General features: G+C 27.3%; 1 protein-coding gene across 2 annotated transcripts in view; it reads left to right on the top strand.

Annotated features, from left to right (window-relative positions):
• LOC136092309 (putative uncharacterized protein DDB_G0271606) overlaps positions 1-19,815 on the top strand; it is a 34,233-nt gene that overhangs the window by 11,882 nt on the left and 2,536 nt on the right. The window contains exons 6-10 of one of the 2 annotated variants that reach the window (XM_065820239.1): positions 569-704; positions 2,029-2,214; positions 8,580-8,636; positions 9,159-9,255; positions 13,217-13,263. In XM_065820239.1, coding sequence (XP_065676311.1) covers positions 569-704; positions 2,029-2,214; positions 8,580-8,582 — 325 coding nt within the window. In that variant the 3' untranslated portion in view covers positions 8,583-8,636; positions 9,159-9,255; positions 13,217-13,263. The remainder of the gene's footprint in view (positions 1-568; positions 705-2,028; positions 2,215-8,579; positions 8,637-9,158; positions 9,256-13,216; positions 13,264-19,815) is intronic. The other variant, XM_065820240.1, reaches the window with a different exon arrangement.

A 19,815-nucleotide genomic window follows, 5' to 3' on the forward strand; every position in this document is an offset into this window, starting at 1 on the left:
TTTCTCTAGTCCAGGATGTCGGACGACCAGGGTGCTTTCTATCAGAAAACGATTGAACAGTTTCAAGTTTTTTTAGGTTATCATATATTGTACATTAAGCAAATCCTTGCTTTTCAAAATGATTTACTATTTTTATTTTTTATTTTTTTTATATTAGGTTTATTTACAAAAAAAATTTTTAGTCGCTTTCGAAAAGATTCTCGCTCAGCTGCATTTAACCTCATTTTAAATAATTGTGTTTCAAAATAATAAAGTTTATATTTTATAGAACGTTTATGCCTATGCATAAAACCACAAAAACTAATTATTATGCTCAAATAATGAAATTAGGATTTGTCCGATAACTCCTGGTCACCCGACAGAAAAGTGAATGTGTTTAAATAATTTAATTTATATCAAACACAACAGCAGTTTACATAAACAACAATTTAACATATAAGAACAGTTATTACAACATAAACATAGTAACAACAACAGCATTTTATAACAACAACACAAATTGTTTACAAGTTCAACACTCTACAGCAGCAGTAGTTTAGGCATTTTTATCTGGGTTTTTTTTTTTAAGTAGTTTTCAAAATCAACACAAACAAAATTATCATCAAGTAAAACCATTGGTAGAAATTCAAGCTGAAGAAGCTCAAAAAGTTTTGCAACAGCAGCAGAGACAACCTCAACAACAACAACAACAACAAGTTAACAATGTATGTAAATTTTAAATTTGTTTATTTTTCCCTTGCAGATCTCAAATATAAATGTATAAATATTTTATAATTTTATAATTTACAAATCAAATTTTTCTTAATTTAACCATTACAACCATACAAAAACATATCCAGTTAACTGTGAAAGAACAGTAATGTTTTTACATATTTTTTCTAGTATTCTATAAGGCAAAATTTGATTGAAAATGAGGGGGTTGTAAATTTTAATGGTCATAAATTTTGAACATTGAAATATAATTGAAATCAGTAGGGGAGAGTGTGGCACCATGATACATGGGGCACCATGAAACAATTGTGGAGGCGTCTTTAAGAGTTGTGACAACCACATATCAAGAAAGAGTTACTACTAGAGCTATGTTTTGAAAAAAAAGTTAATATAACACAAGGAGATCCCATTTCAATACAAAGTCATTATTTATTAATGCTTAAAAATGACATTTAAACGATATATTATTTGGTCTTCTGAAACTTGATTTGGACCATTGGATGCATTATTTGGGTTATAAATATTATTTTGTTTAATTTTTAAAAAAATTCTGCTTTTTCTCTATGTTTTATACTTTTTATTTACTTTTTTAATGATGCTCATAGTGTATATATATATATATATATATATATATATATATATATATATATATATATATATATATATAAAGTTTATTGTTGAGTTATGCTTATTTATGAAGAATTTGGTGTACATATTAGGAATGTGAAGTTTCCTTTGAAGAATGTAAAGAAGACTTAGGTTTTGAATATGCTTCTGGCCTTTATTGTGCTATGTTGAAATTTATAGACTATATTGTGAAAAAATGTATCAGGTGTCCTAAGTTTTTCCCCTAAGCAATCCAGAAATCTAAATATTTTTGGAGGTCTTACACATAGAAGACCAGGAACAAATAAAGCTTTTGTAACTTTTAATCGGAGTCTTGAAACTTCACATCCTTGGTAAGTATCACACATTGTTTGTCATAAGATATTAAGGGGTTTATCTACTTAGTTTAAAATTTATATGTATTAAAATATTGTATATTACTAAAAAAAGAATTATTAAAAATTTCATTTTCCCTATTATATTTTTAATTTTATTGTAATTACATCAATTTTCTTCTTTTATATCATATTATGTTACCTCAATTTTGATTTGTATAATGCTTTGTTTTATACAATATTATTAATATAGTTTTTTATACTCAATAATATTATATATTAATTTTTTATAGCATTAATCTATTAAAATACTTTTTGTTTTATTTTATAATTTTTGTTTTTGAATTTTTATTAGTATTACTACTTTTTTATTTAGAATTTTAATCAACTTCCTTGGAATTCTTCTGGACAACCTCTTGTTGCTAAAACATCTAAAAACAATAATTCTATGTTTTGGGATGATGTGTTTAGGAAGTCCTTTTACTTCAAGACCAAATGGCAAAGCTTCTATCCAACAACAAATGCAATATCAGGCACTTCAACAGCAAAGAAAAGGATACAAGTAATTTTAATATGTATATGTTTATGTATGTATGTGTTTCAGAATTAAAAATATTATTATTAAATTCTTTAAATACTTTTTTTAATCAAAGTAAATTAAAAATTATGTGTTGCATATTTTTATTTGTGAAAAAGTACTATAGGTTCAAGTCTTTTGCATAATTTAACTTTAACAAATCAGAATTATAAGCAAAGCTTAACAGTAAAAGCTCCAAATCTTTATGACAATGTGTTGATGAAACTTAAAAGATATGTAGTGATGGGCAATGAAGCATATGGACAAAGGAAGTTACATTTGGAAAAAAAAATTTTTTTAGATAAATTTGATTATAACTTGTATTTTGCTTAAATAAATTTTCAATGACTTACTTGTTTGATATTTTCTTTTATAGATAAGCAATACTTACTTGTGGTAATAAGATTATAACATATATGACTTCAACAGCTTTGGCAGCTATGGCAACTGATATTAACATTAAAGATTTTTCACCTTAGCTTTAAATGCAATTAAACAAAAATATGTCTTTTTTTATCTGATACTGTCAAATTGCTCAAAAAAAACTGAGTTATTCTAATCTCCTTGGTATTCTTAAATAGTGCAAATTAAATGTGTTATTTGTTGAGGAAACCTTTGAGCCACCAACTATCCACAGCTTTGTTCAATTGTTACTTACTTGGCCAAATAAGAAGTATATAGACTAGTAGTAAATCAATGTGTACGGCAGTGGAATTATCTTTAAAAGCTGGGAAATTTCTAAAGCGAAAATTGAGCTCAAACCTAAAACTGTGCAAATAAAAAATATCTTTCTAATCTTTTATATTTTATAAACAAAAAATTTAGAATAAAAAAAAGTATAATTTGCATTAAAAAAAAAATTTTTTTTAACTTATTGCCATTGAATGAATAATATGTTTTATAATCTTTTTAGCATGTCGTTTGTATGATTCTTTGATTTCAGGTAGTATATTTCCATGTTCAGGCTAGTTCTTCATTGGGAAATCCGTTGCTATCAACCATAAATTACTAATTATGTTCATGTCACTGTATGAAAAATAATGGGAAATAACACAGACCTTCTTTTGAAATTTTTTTGCGTAATAGAAGCGCAAGTAAATACTACATTTACACTTGAGTAAATACTACATTTACTTGAGTAAATACTACATTTACTTGAGTAAATACTACATTTACTTGAGTAAATACTACATTTACTTGAGTAAATGTAACATTTTACATGAGAGGGCAATTGTTTATGGTTAAATGTCTTAACAGTAATTTTAAAAAAAAAAAAGCAAAATTTTTTTTTAACATTTTAGCTAACAAAGTTTAAAAAAAAAAAGCTAAACAAATAAACTTTTCAATTTTTAGTTTTCAAATTTCAGTTTTTAACACGCATCATTGAACAATAAGAAATGCAAAGTGGTTGTTTGCAAAGAGATCTTTTTTATAAATAGTAACTAAAACATTTAGTCTAAAACAAATCTTATTTAATGTATATATTAATGTTTTTCTTCAATCTTTTTCTTCAATCTTTTTTCATGATGTCAAATGTCATTCTGGACAAAGAAATGAAAAAGCAAGTTGAAAAGTTGTTCACTGCAAGTACTTGAATGCCTTTATAAACCATATTCTCTCAGTAAGAGAACATACATCACATCATTTAGTTAAACTTGGAATTGATGGAGGTGGTTCATTCTTGAAAATTATCCTCAGCGTAATTAACAGTCCAATCAAAGTTATACTTCAAAGATCATGTCTACAATCAAGTTCTTCTGCCCAGGATGGTGGTGTAAAAAAATAGCTGATTGTTGCTGCAGCAGAAGGTATTCCTGAAACATGAAAAGTTTAGGACACTATTAAGCCTCATACAAATTGAAGAAGTCTGACATAATTTCATGTGACATGAAAGTAGTCAACATTTTATGTGGTATCCAGTCTCACTCTAGCAAACATCCATACTGCTGGTGTGATGTCAAGTCTGACAACCTTACAAACTCTGGCCAATCAAGAATATTTAGTTCTTTATGCAACAGCTATGCTGGATTCATCTCTTCAGACGCAAAACTTCAATCGGATAAGAATTATTCAAATGTTGTCCATCCTCCATTAATTAACCCCTACAGGTACTCTGATCTTATTCTTGATGTAATTCCTCCAATGGAACTCCATCTTTTTCTTGGAATCTTCCACCATATTTTCAAGCAACTCCTTGAAATGTAGGTAGAGCACAAGAATGCCCAAATCTCTTGCACTTTCAAATGCAAGCATATCATCGGGGACAGTTCAATGGAAATGAATGCAACAAACTGTTGAAGAATGTTGACATTATTCAGGCTCTTGCCCAAAACCATTGTGTATGGCAAGCAATGCTTTTATTAATGCTTCAGAAAGCTTCAATCTGTTAAAAAAGCTTGTTTTGGAAAGATATTGGATGCAGGATTCTCAAAATATTTCAGAATTCAAACATTATTTGCCTAGCTTTTGGAATTTTAGTTATTCCCAAAGCACATGCAAATTATTCATCGCATTAAGGAATTTGCTGAAAAAAATGAAATTGGGTTTGGAGTTTTCAGTAAATTATAAGCGAGAGGTTCCGAGTTCGATCCCTACCACGTCCCTACGGTAGTACCGCGCTCAACTTGTTTCTCCATGCAGCGGCCTTGTTCGTTGAGGTTCGTGTTTCGAGTTATGAGTTGAGAGAGGGTTATAACCACTATTTAGTAGCCTCCTCATCTGTAGTGGCCTTCTTGGCCTTGAGGAGGTGAATAACAAAAAAAAAAAAAAAAAAACACTGAATCTATGCATACCAAATTCAAGATCCACTGGCAAAGGTTTAAAAGGCAACTTTCTCATCCTGAATATGGGGTAGAAACTTCTGAGTTTTGTTATTGATCTTAACTGCAAACATGTATAAAATTAAATTAAAAACTCTCAGGAGAAAAATCTCAGTCATAGTATATTTTCATGTGTGTAGTTACTTACTTTTGTCAGAAGATCTACAGTCTCGATATCAAAAGAATATCTACATCAAATTTGTATTGGTTTAAGCTACTTTGTAATTCAGTGTATATATATTTAGAAGTATGTGCACATCTTTTTGAAAAAAGTTTTCATCATTACCACGCTTAAGAATAAAATTTTAATATCAATTTTTTTTTTTTTTTATCCTACTAAAAAATCAAAAGAAATTTGAAATACTATATTGTATATTGATATACTAGTATTGGAATGTATATACAAATATTCTTTATTAAAACATAATTTTGAATCTATTGAATATTAGTTTGTGATATTAGTAGAATTTAAGCCAAAGCAAAGTGATTTTTTGCCTTAAATTTTAAAAACCTGTTTATGTTTTTTGTGTGATAAACTCATGTGTAAAGCAAAATAGGCTTATTGATAAGAATATCTAAAAATTCAATTTGATTATCTTGTTTATTTTTTCATAGTAAATTTTAAGTTTCATGTTATTTATTATAATTTTAAAAAAATACTGAGCTTCATTCACATAATGTTTGTAGAAAATCGTTATGAGAGCAATTACTAACCCATTTTTGTTTTTAAAACCCAATAAAAACGTTAGCTAAAATTGGCGTTAAAAGAATCTAATTAACTATAATTGTTTTAAAATTTTGGATACTGCTCCTAACATAAACAAACTGAAAGTAAAAGAAGCATTCTATGTTAAATGGCATAATCATAATCTGTATTATAACTTTCATTGGTTTCTAACAATTTTATTTGTCTGTTAATATTTCTCTGTCTTCAAACTTTAATTTTCTATTTCAGAGTTTTAATTGTAGTTTTATATTTTGGAACTGTATTATGTAAACTCTGAAACATGTTAAGATTGAAAAATATTGTGTATTTCTTAAAAATCATTTCATATATATATTTCATATATATAATCAAAGATAGTTGGAAAAAATCTATATTTCTGTTATAAAAGATATATAGATTTTTTCCAACTATCTAATATATATATATATATACATACATACATACATACATACATACATACATACATACATACAACCCTCTGGAATTAGGGTTGGCATTCGGCACTGCCGACCTGAAAGTGTTGGAGGTCGCAAACTTGCCGGCTTTGTTTCCTATGTTTTTTGGTAACCTATTTATGTCAATTTTTTTTGCCGACCTTATGTAAAAGATTGAACAGTTTGAGATCGGCAATTTATTGCCGACCTTATTTTTCTTAATTCCGAGGGTTATATATATATATGTATATATATATATATATATATATATATATATATATATATATATATATATATATATATATATATATATATATATATATATAACGGGTGGTTACTAAAAATCCGGACTAACTTTATCTGAATTTTAAATGCCACAAGCTAAATCTTTTTTTCATGCTTATATCCATTTCAAAGCTTATTTAATTCTCTATAAGTTAATTTACTTGTTTTTAGATAATTAATAATAATTAAGAAAATAATGATGGCCAAGCAAGAAGAGGTAAGAAAACGGATTTACGAGTTCTATTTGAATAATAAATTGCAAGGTAAAAAGTTCACAGTAGCTCACTTCAATGATGAAAAAATTCCAAGAAGCACTATCTATGATAAATCAAACGTGTTGAGAATGATTCTGGGCACAAAAGAGTGCAAGGAAGTGGTCGTGTGGCCAAAATCATGACCCCTTAGGGTATCAAGCGCTTGAAAACCATATTTGATTACAGTCACCGAGTTTCAATGAGGCAAGCTTTGGTCTAAGATATGGATGCAGTCATTCACATATCATTAAAACTCTTGCCAAGTACACTGACATCAAAAATTATACAAAACAGGGTATACCTCATTGACAAATAAACCAGAATGAGCGAATCAAAACCGGCATTAATCGTCTTTATCGTGATTTTAAAGGAAAATTGGTCATCTTTGACGACGAGTTCCTCTTTCTTTCGCTGCTCACACTCAACAATTAATGGAAACAGCACCTACTACTCTAGCAACAAAAACAAGACTCCACCAAGTGTTAAATACTGCAAAAAACGCAAGTTCGAACCCAAGGTGCTTGTCTGGCTGGCCGTTTCTGACAAAGGTATTTCAAAGCCATTTTTTGTCCCCAGCGGCCTTTCAGTCAATAAAGCCATTTATAAAATTAATTGTATAAAGAGAAGATTAGTGCCGTTCATCAATGCTCATCATGCCGATGGTAATTATATATTTTGGCCGGACCTGGCGTCATCGCATTATGCCAAAACTGTAACCAACTGCTATGAGACTGATAACATCAATTTTATCAAAAAAGTTGACAATCCGCCAGCCATACCGGAGTGTACAATGCAATGAAGCTTTGGTCTATTTTGAAAGGCAAAGTGTACTGAGAGTAACTGACAAGCAAAAGAAGTGAAGCAACTACAAACCAGAATAAAGCTTTGCCTGAAAAATATTGACCTTAAGCTTGTATTTTCACTTTTGGGTCAACTCGTGTTAGAGTTGGCCGATCCGAAGAAACAGACTGGTTAAAGACAAACTTAATTAAAATAGATAAATAACTAAAAAGTCTTTTTAATGATAGTTTTATTTAATCTCTGCCATAAAAACTATGAGAGTAATTGCCCATGAAAGTTTGTCCGGATTTTTAGTAACCACCCGTTATATATTTAAAATTTTTACACAAAAAATTTATTGATCTAACAGGGCTCAATTTAACGATCAGACATTACCGTCCCCTAGAGTGTTTTTAAGATCTGATTTATGGGGGCAACAAACCGTTGTTTATTTTTACTGAAAAAATCGACAATGGTTTGTTGCCCTCCTAAATATAATTGAAATAAAAACTATAAATGTAATAATAAAATAAAAACTATAAATATAAATAAAATAAAAACTATTAATATAATTTATTTATTTCTGAGAACGAAATAAAAATAGATTTGTATGTTAAAAAAGTTGAGTTCTTTTGGCTACTAAATTAAAAAAAAAAGTTGAAAAAGCAGTCAAATAATAGTGGTCCTTTGCCCAGTGGAAACTTTTAATTTATTTTTGGTATATATTACTATTATTATTATTCAACAGCAGCAAAATCACTGGCATTTAAAAAAAAAATTGTCAGCGGTTTGTTATCAGAATTTAGTTTCATCCATTAACTCACATGGTTTGTTTAATCACTTTTTTTTAGTTAAAATGTCTTTTATAACTTGTAAAAATGATAACCATAAAGTAATAAAATCTGGATTCTTCACTGGAAAACTTTGAATACAAATTATTGAGATTAAGAAACTAGTATGAATTATCATTATGCAGATAAAATTTATAAACACAGTTTTTTTAAAATTGCAAAATAAATACATTTTTAATATAAAATATACTTTTTTACAGTGACTTTCCTCCTTTTCAAACTGGAAATAAAGCAAGTAAAAAAGAAACAGAGATCAGGTATGCAGACCTAATTTTATTGTTCTTTTTTATTTTATTAAGTTCACTTCCCCAACGCTCTAGACAGGGTGGATGACAGACGCTACACTCCAGAAGGCTTCTTTTTATATATATATATATATATATATATATATATATATATATATATATATATATATATATATATATATATATATATAAATATATATTATAAATAAAAATATTGTGAGAAATATTGTTCAAAATTTTACTCAAATTTCGTTCTGAAATAATAATAAAAGAATTTTTTTTTAAATAATAAGTAATAAATCTTTTTTTTTTTTTTAAAGTTTTAATTTTTATCAGTTTACACTGTTACATTGTAACAGCCTACATCTATTGCATCCTATTAAGTTCCTCCAAGTTACACCTTATTTTTAAATTCTAAATTTAAAAAGAAAATTTTATAATCAGTTTTAATATGAAATTGATTTTAAAAATTTACAATTTTAATGTGTTTTTTAAATATACTTTTTTATCTACTTGTTTTTTATTTATTTAAAGGAAATTGTTAACCGTATTTTCCAAGCTCCTACTCCAAGCTCAGACTTCATTAATTGGGTTGAAAGAAATCTACCAGCTGTAAAAAAAGCAATAGATGGTAAATGGCTTTTTCTGTTTAGTTATTTACTCAATATTGCCATAGTTTAAAAATTTTTCAGAAATTCTCAAAATTATTGTAAGTTATATATTTGAAATATATAGAATATAAGTTAGCTGATCATTTCTATACTTATCCCTCACTTCAATATTTTTTAGTAGAAAAACTATACATATTGTTTACCTTTTAAAGTTATGAATAAAATAATAATTTATAACATAATTAACTTTAAAAAATTTTAAACGCTTCGGTAGTTGTTGCAAAAACCACTATTTATCAGCAGTTCGGATATTAGTATCGAAGCAAGTATTCTAAATATTTAGAATATCTGCTTGAAATGTCTTGATTAATTACAATTGGTATAAAAAGTTTATAAAACATTTGGAATTTGACTTAAAAATATGTGGAATAATGAACTTACCATGACCCATATAATACGGGTCATGGTACCCGTAGTCTATTCCACATCGACCCTTTCTATACTTATTCTTTATGTAGTCGTTTTATTTCAATAATTTTTAAAATTGAAAATCTTTATTTTGAGTTAACAGTTAATGTTCAACTTTATAACTTTTTTTGATATTGTAAAATTGTAAACTTTTACTATAAGAAAAAAAATGGGTACAGACTTATAAATTATTTTTTTATTATTAGGTTTCTTTTAAGTTTTTATTAATTTTTATTTAAATCATCTGCAGCGTATCGCTCCATTAGTTAATTTTGAAGAAAATAAAAGTTTCAATGTAAAATCTTTTCGTATAAGAAAAAAAGTTGTCTCTTTAAATTGTCTCTTTAAGTCTCTATTGTGACATGTACGCAAAAAAAATGCTATCACTGTTTTGATGTTTATTGAAATTTTAGGCTTTTTCGAAAACTCTCTCACTTATGTTTGTTATTGTATATAGTACGATGAATGTTTTAACACAATTTAATAAACAAAAGACATTATAAAAGCAAATAAATGCTATAATCAATTGCAATTACTGAGTAAAGCAATTGCTTTTACTCAGTAATTGGTCAGTTTTATGTGAATAAAAACTTCAGCAATTTTGCTCAAAATTTTATTCACATAAAGCTGAACAATTACTTAGTGTTATTGGAGTAAATTGCTTAGCTTTTTACGTGAATAAAAATTTGAGCAAATTTGTTAAAATTTTTATTCGTGTAAAGCTGATCAATTACTCCAAAAACGCTGAATAAAAGCAATTACTTTTTTTATTCAACCGGCCTATTTTCTGATATAAAATGTGTTGTGACTCTTGCCATTAACTCTGGTGTAGTGGCTGCAGTTAGTTCTGTAAAAACACGCAAATAAGTAACAGGAGCAGCAGGATTTGGTTCGATATTCAAATATTATAGAATTTACGTCTAATCATTTTAATTTAAAGACCTTCATTTTAAATTTTGAAGTAGAAATGAATAATAGTAATATAAATAATAGAATAATAATAATTGAAATAATACAATATTGCTGAACTTAATAGTAGTATTAGTAGTAGTAGTGTCTTTTCATGCACATTTGACACAAAACTCTTTGCAGCCATTGCAACTGAGGTAATAGCGCAAAAGAGTCGCAGCACTTTGTTTAATAAGAAAATGTGAATGAAAGTATATGCAAATATCTAACGTACGTAAACTTCAAATTATGTAATGTTAAAACATACTTATATATGTATCAAGTTTTCCAGTTTGACTTTCACTTGAAAATTGCTTTGTGTCAACTTCTCCTTAATTTTAATCTATAGCATTTATTTTCGTTAAAATAAATCATTATATAGTTTTAAAATTTCATTCATCCAATGTGCCAGGGTGGCTGAGTGGTTAAGCGTGCAGGGCTTCTGGCGAATTATTTTTTAGATTTTTTAAATTTTAACTTACGACTCTGCAGAAGAAAACTTTTGATCTTTTTATTTTTTTCGATAGTGAAGTTTAGCGTTGCGTAATTTATGGAGGATCCCTAATGTAAAAGTTAAGCAACCGAGCTTATATTTATATAAATAGAAGTTTTATACAGATTATATACAAACATATGTAACGATATTATACACTTTAACAAACAAAAAGATTTTTAAAAAAGCTAAAAGTTCTAAAAACATCAAAAAAAGGAGGGAAATTTTTTGCATATGTGTCATGATTCAGATACTTATGTTATTTTAGTTTTAAATTTCAAGTTTTCTTACAATTAAGTTGAGTTCGTGCAAGAAAAATGAGTATACAACATGTTTGTATATAGAATATAAAATCTAAAGACTATAAAGTTGTTTTGTTTTGCATTTTAAATAACAAAAATTAAAAAAAAAAGCAAGCTGATGATTTGAACATGCCACGCAGCAACCTTAAGTTTTTTTAACAGTAAGGGGGTGTAAAAAGTTTTTTAATAAGAACATAATTGAAAATTTTAATTTTATATTTAAATTAAACCATATAATTAAATTTATTATTTTTAAAAATAATTAAATGTTAAAATTATTCAATATTGATATAATAAAGAAATTTAAAATTTTACAGCCATTTTACCACGCCCCTATTTAACATTCTAAACCAAGTGTGCAACAATGACAGAATTTAAATAACCATCAAAATAGTATTATACTTCATTATTTTTTGGCTTAACTTTTAGATTAGGGATCGTCCATAAATTACACAACGCTAAACTTCACTATTGAAAAAAATTAAAAAGATCAAAAGTTTTCTTCCGCAGAGTCATAAGTTAAATAAAAAATCAAGATTGCTCATTAACTTTAATGAAAATCGCCACCTAAAAGAACTTAAGATCTCCTTCTTCTTTTTTAAAAATAAGTTTAGCGTTGTGTAGTTTATGGACGATCCCTTAGCGTTTTATTTTGCTATAAATATTGCTATAAATAAAGCTATAAAATAATTTTGCTATAAATATTTACTATAAATACAAGATTGAAAAATATTCAAAATTTATAAGGGTAGGTCTTTAATCCCCCAAAACACTGATGACAGCACACTAAACAGCTAAGCTATCAATGATGTGTGTTTAAGAGGAGAAAAACAAACCTTATTATAAATCTCTTATAAGCTCTAGGTATGCGGAAAAAGTATGCATGTTAATTTTTTTTTGCAAACAAATAATAGGTATAGAAACGACAGATATGGAATAGATAAGTATATAAATGGTAGGTTTGGTTAAGACTCGTATTTTATAGGCCCGGAAAGCTAGGATATATGTAAGGAAAAAGTATAGAAAAGGTTAGTGTGGAATAGACTTACAAAGACCCATATTTTTATGGGTCAGATGAGCTAGTATATAAATAATATTATAATTGATTTTTATCTATAACAGACACAGAATACAATTTTATTTTAAAACGAAATTTAATGAATAAATAAAATGAATGTAAATGAAATTTAAAACTTTAACAAATGTTTTGCTTTGATTTTGTATGACTGTTGTCAATAACAGAAAAAAAAGTAATGAAGTTTTGCATTTAAAACTCTTCTTTACCATATTATTTCGACAAAAGTATTGGCACTGTCAAATTAGGGTATTGTTGGTTTTTAGTTATTTATATTGATGTCTTATTGACTGCATTTTAAACCAAGTATAAATTGTGGGGTACAGTTTAACTAGCAAGCTGATGTTTATCTTACAGGGTAAATTTGTTATTGGTGCTAAATCTCTATGTCAGTAATAATAGAGGCAATTCTAAGATGTTTGTTATCTTTTGCAAAATAAATTAAGTTGATAGAAAAAACAAGTTTTTTTTTCTTTTCCTATGCTCTATTATTTATGTTTGTTTTATTTTGCAATGGTAATTCACAATAATAACAACAATAATTTTATATATAACTCTTCTATTGGCTTTCATTTTTGTCTGGACTAAAAGTAAATAAGGATTTATTGTTAATCCTTGTTTACTTCATTTTTCCCCTCAAGATGCTTCTGTGTGACCATTAAACAAATTTTCACAAATGTTTTGGTTTTGTTTAGTACCAACTGTTGTTTCATTTTTACAAGATATTGAATCCCCTTATGAGGTAACTATAACATTTTTATTTTTTTAATTGTATTTTATAGTAAGTACATTGTTTATATTGCAGACCTTAAATTTGTTATGCATAATTTTTAATTTTATTTAATTTTTATAATCTTTGATTTTTTTTTTATTATAAGTTTTAATTTGTATAATCTTTGTTATGCATAATTTTAAGTAGAAAAGTGTTTCAGAACCAATTTTGTAGTTATTTTAGGAAACTAAATTGATTTTGCCATATGTTTTTTTTTTTTGCCATTTTTTTAAAATTATATTGTAATAAATCAGTTATAATTGTTTGTTTTAATGTAGATTGAAATAAATTATTTAAAATTAAGTTACTAATTTATTTTTACATTAAGTACATTATATAAACAAAATTTATAATAGCCTAAGACCTTATCTGGTTGTGCAATTAAAGTGGATGTGTTTTTTTTTTTTTTTAATGTTATTTAAATAACCAAGGTCATCTTTTGAAAAATATAAATATAATTTTTGTATACTATATATTATTGATCTCATTATATTTACTTTGATCCAGTATGTAAGAGGGTGATTTTTAAAACTAATGATTGACTGAAAAGGATATTTTGTTGGAACCGAATCAAAAACTACATATTTTATTATTCATAACCTAAACCAGAATTGAAAATAAACTCACACGAGAACAGGAACCAAAACTGGAACCGAAAATCAGTAATAAATATAGTTTTTTAAAGTTGTAAATTAGATAAAACAAATTTCTCTTCGGGCAATCATTAACAAATTTGTCCAATTGAAGTAGTTGTTCAATTGGACATTGAACAGGAAAGTTTGTGCATGAATGCAATTAAAAACACTTAAAAAGAGTTGGTTGAACAGATAATTTTACACTTGATAGATTATATAAAATGAGATAGAAGTTTTTTTATATAATTGTGATATTTAATGTATATATCTCATTTAACATAACAACATACTGTTGTTATCTTTTAAATAATAGCAATAAAAACCATTACAAAATATGAATATTAATTTAAACAAAAAAATTATTGAGTTTTTAAACAAAGCCAAATCTTATTTCAATAAATTCTCAAGCTTATTTAATTAAAAAAAATATATATTTTTTTTTTTAAATGATGATAACAATGCAATGCTAAATAGAGCTTTATGATATCTATTTTCAATAGCATTTTAAAACAAATTCCATTCAGAACCAAAATCTTAGCTAGAACAGGAACCAAAAAATCCTGTCAGATTTGTGGCTGGAACCAGAATCAGACCAAATTTCAGTCCATCACTATTTGAAACACTTATTTTATAAAAATGTTGGTTAGCAACCTCTTAATCTTATTTATGAAAATGTTGCCTAGCAACCTCATAAGTTTATTTATGAAAATGTTGGTTAGCTCATTAATAAAGTTAATAGAGAAAGAAAACAACCAGATTTAAAAATACGCTTTTTCAAAGTATAAACTTAATGTATAAAAAAAACTTTGAAAATATTTTCAATGCCTGGATAGATTGATATTATTTGTAATATAATGGATGGGACAAATATTAGTTATAGGGTAGTAATTACAAAAAATACCTTGATTAATTTGATTAATATTTTGCAATAATTTTTTTTTTTAATGCATTTTTAAAAAAATTGTTATCATATTTAGTTTTAAAACTTTTGAAGAAAAATATTTCTGAAACCTCTAAAAAAAATTTTAAGCTTATTCGTTAAGCTTGATGAATAATTGGTTGCAGCACTAAGCCTAAACATCAAATGAACAAAAAAATTTTTTTTTTTTTGTGCTTGCATGTGGTTGAAAAATCTTTTTTAAACCACATCCAAGACAAGGTGGAGCATTACTTTTGTGATGCTTGGAAGTTTATTAGAAGTTTAATCAGAATTTAAACTTTGATTGGTATGGATATTTTTTTTTCTCACCAAAAATGTGCTAAATAAAACAATGACCTATATTCTACTTTAAATAACTCAAACTTTAAAAATAAATCATTTAAAATAAAAACATTGGTTCCATGAAGTTCTTTTCAATTCTTTGTATTAAAAACACTAAACAACTACAACGGGTAAGACTGGTTTTGGTTAAAACTGATTAAACTTGCTAAATGTTTTATTTTGTTTACTTGCTGTTTGCTTATAACACTATTTTAATAAATTGTTTATTTAATAACTAGTTTATTGTTAATGTTATTCAAAAATTTAAAACAAAAAAATTTTTAGGTGCAAGTTTTGTACAATTCAAACAGGTTCTTGAAAAAGAGTAAAAAAAACTTAAGCTTATGTTCTATAAAGTGCAAATAATGTCAGATGGTATCAAGTCATTAAATTATGATATCAGATCATCATATGATATCTAATATTGTCAGCTGGTATCAGATATCAGTCACATATATATACTTACTCTATATGAGAATATAACATTTCTTGAAACATTTTTTTAACTTAAACTTTGTGTTTTATGATTGAAATATAACACTGATAAATTTAAAAATAAAGTAGAGTTATATTTTTCTGTATCCATGGTTCCACTTGCCTAAAAGTGTTAATAAATGCTAATTCATATTTCTCCACCTGGTTTTTATTTTATTTTTTTGTTTTGAGGCACAAGAAAGTTTTAATAAAGATATTATAAGTTATAGAGAACACAAGAAAATATTTACGTAAATTATTGTGAAGATTATTGTGTAGTTATTAGCTTTCTATAATGGTATTTAAGACGCATTAAAGAAATGATGTCTAAGATGCATTAAAGAAATTTAATGATCAACAAAGCAAGAGATTGTTTCAAGTTATAAAGTTTAAATTTTAAGCTTTATAACTTGAAACAATTTTTTGGGTAATTTCTGAAGAGGTCCCAACCTCTTCAGAAATTACCCAAAAAGTCCTTGGAGGGGTGATTCTATAGGTAGTAGGGATCACTTTAAAGAAAAAAATAAAAGCTTTTATGTCTGCAGGAGAAAATTACATTTAAAGTTTCTGCCTAAATACACCATAAACCTTTATTATCAAAAAGTGTTAGCACAGCCAAAAAATCAAAAAAACGCTTTTTTTTCCTTAAATTTTACAAATACCACAAACAAATTTCCCTTAGATTCAAAATTAATGTTTTAATAAAGAATATTTGTATATACATTCCAATACTAGTATATCAATATACAATATAGATATCAAATTTCTTTTGATTTTTTGGTAGGATAAAAAATCAAAAGAAATTGATATTAAAATCTTATGCTTAAGCATGGCATTATTTAAAACAACTTTTTTCAAAAAGATGCACATATATTTCTAAATATATATACACTGAATTACAAAGTAGCTTAAACCAATACAAATTTGAAGCTGTAGGGCATTTCCAAAAAATCACGCATGGAAACTTGTATATGTTTTCCTATTATTTTCATAAAAATAAAACTGGCGATCTTCAATTTACTCTCAATTAATTCTAATCGATATAAATATTTTCTAAACAAAAAATGGTATACATTAGTAATATTAACAAAGAATAAATTGAGTTTGAAGTGGAATCACGCACAGAACAGAAAAACTTAGAATTTTAGTTACTAGATAAATGAACTTTAATTCCTCCGAAAATATAAGTTTTAGCTGTATCCTTTTTTTTTTTTAATAATATTTAAACATTAGTAAAGATTTCCAGAAAGTTACACAGAATTGCACTAAGAATCATAAAGTCACAGCAATCATTTAAATGCAGTTCATAAATGATTACACACAGAAGTCACGCATGGATATTGCAAATTTTTTTAATTTCATGTTATTTTTATGAAAATAAATTGCTTGTGAGTGTTTCAAGTGAAATATTATAATTCTACCACTCATATTTAATATATTTTTGATGAGAAATGGCAGTCATTAATTATTTCTAGCTAGAGTATGGCGTTTTGAAAGTATTGTATATTTTTCAAAATGTAGCGATATTATTACGCTAAAAAAAAACTTATAAAAATATGTTTATTTAATTTATTCAGGTAGCCTGAATATTGATAAAAATATTTTTGTTATAATTGTTCTTTAGGAAAATCAAAATAGTATGCATAATGCATAAAGTCCTTTTAATTGCTAAAACAAAGAAAAAAGAAAAATCACACACAGAAATGGAAATGCCCTGTAGATATTCTTTTGATATCGAAACTGTAGATCTTGTGACAAAAATAAAAAAAAGTATTACACACAAAAATATACTCTGACTGAGATTTTTCTCCTGAGAGTTTTTAATCCACAACAATTTAATTTTATATATTTGCTGTTAAGATCAATAACAAAACTTGCCAGTGGATCTTGAATTTGGTACGCATCGATTCAGTGGTTTGCTCACTGAAAACTCAGAGCCCAGTTTCATTTTGTTCAGCAAACTCCTTAATGTGATGAAAAATTGCATGTGCTTTGGGAGTAATTAAAATTCCAAGAGCTAGGTAAGAATGCTTGAATTCTGAAATATTTTGACAGATTCCTGCATCCAAGATCTTTCCAAAACAAGCTTTTTTAACAGATTGAAGCAATGTTGACATTCTTTTGGGCAAGAATGTCAACCTGAAGAATGTCAACATTCTTCAACAGTTTGTTGCATTCATTTTTATTGAACTGTCCCCCATGATGTGCTTGCATTTGAAGGTGCAAAGAGATTTGGGCATTCTTGTGCTTGATCTCATATTTCAAGGAGTTGCTTGAAAATATGGTGGAAGATTCCAAGAAAAAGATGGAGTTCCATGGAATTACATCAAGAATAAGATCAGAGTACCTGTAGGGGTTAATTAATGGAGGATGGACAACATTTGAATAATTCTTATCCAATTGTAGTTTTGCATCTGAAGAGATGAATCCAGCATAGCTGTTGCATAAAGAACTAAATATTCTTGATTGGCCAGAGTTTGTAAGGTTGTCAGACTTGACATCACACCAGCAGTATGGATGTTTGCTAGAGTGAAACTGGATACCACATAAAATGTTGACTACTTTCATGTCTCATGAAATTATGTAAGACATCTTCTATTTATATGAGGCTTAATATTGTCCTAAAATTTTCATATGTTTCAGGAATACCTTCTGCTGCAGCAACAATCAGCTGTTTTTTTACACCACCATCCTGGGCAGAAGAACTTGATTGTAGACATGGTCTTTAAGTATAACTTTGATTGGAATATGTGTCAATTACGCTGAGGATAATTTTCAAGAATGAACCACCTCCATCAATTCCAAGTTTAACTAAATGATGTGATGTATGTCCTCTTACTGAGAGAATATGGTTGATTAAGGCATTCAAAATTACTTGCAGTGAACAATTTGTCGAACTTGCTTTTTTATTTCTTTGTCTGGAATGGCAACATTTGACATGAAAAAAATCTGCTAATTATTTCTAGATGTTGTCAAGCTTTCGCTTCATGTTTGCTGATGCAAGTCATTTCACAATAATATTGGAAAGATTTGTATTGTTTTGAACTTGGACCAGTGTTTTGGCAGTAAATAGTTGCTGTTTGTACTTCGCTGAATGTCCTGGCAGAACTTTCAAAGATTTACCTGCACTTGCTCTACTGAGTTTGACAGTACCTCCTGGAGAGGCATCTTTTTTAGAGATTAAATCAGCTGCTATCTGTTCTTCACACTTATGGTCATCTACAGTATGTTTCTGTACATTTTTCCGCCTTGTATCTATAGTACAAAAGTGTGGATGTCCTTTTACAAGTACTGACAAATACTGTATCTTTTTTTAGCTGGCTGTGATGATGAAGGTTTGGGACTGGAAGCTTTGATACGGTCAGTTTCAGGATAGACTTGTTTTTTGATTCAATATATCAAGCTCAATCTGTGGCAGATTTTCTTTGAGCTTTGATTTGGCTACCCTACAAATTATACACTGGCATACTTATACATGATTATACCAGAATACCTTGTAGATGGCTTAATAATAATCAAATTGAAATTGTACAAGTTTGGTATATTTCCAATAATACTAGCAGTATCAAGTCGTTGTAGTTTGCTTAAACATGAATTGCAAATGCCAGTTAGAATTTTCTCATCATTGAAGTTAATATTAGACTTAAAAATATTCTTGCCTCTTTCAATCAAAAAATTAGTTAATATGCGATCACTTTTCTTCAAACACAAAAAGCAAACAGATTTTCTACAATCACCATGAGTTTTTGCTGAATTGGGCATTTTTTGACAAAGACAAATTAGTTTTTAACAGAAATGCCAATTTATTTGTTTACATTATTTCAGTGGCAAAAATTTGGCGCCAACATATTTCAATTTTATTGCCTTTAAATTTGAATTTTTAAGAAAGAAGGAAAAAAAAGTTAAACAATAAGTTAGTTCAATCTTGTTTAGAGATATTTGTAACATTTAAGACAAAACAAACGGTTTTTTTAGTGACTTTTAGCAGTGGAAACACATTTTGAAAATTACGTTTCTTAGTGCAATCAGGCAAAAACGTAATATTTTCCTGCGGGCGTAGTTAAAGGATTTTAATTTTTGCTTCAAAGTGATCATTATAACCTATAGAATCGCCCCTCCAAGGGATTTTTTGGGTCCTTTCCAAAGAGGTTA

This window comes from Hydra vulgaris, chromosome 15, assembly GCF_038396675.1.
Source record: "Hydra vulgaris chromosome 15, alternate assembly HydraT2T_AEP".
Lineage (NCBI taxonomy): Eukaryota > Metazoa > Cnidaria > Hydrozoa > Anthoathecata > Hydridae > Hydra > Hydra vulgaris.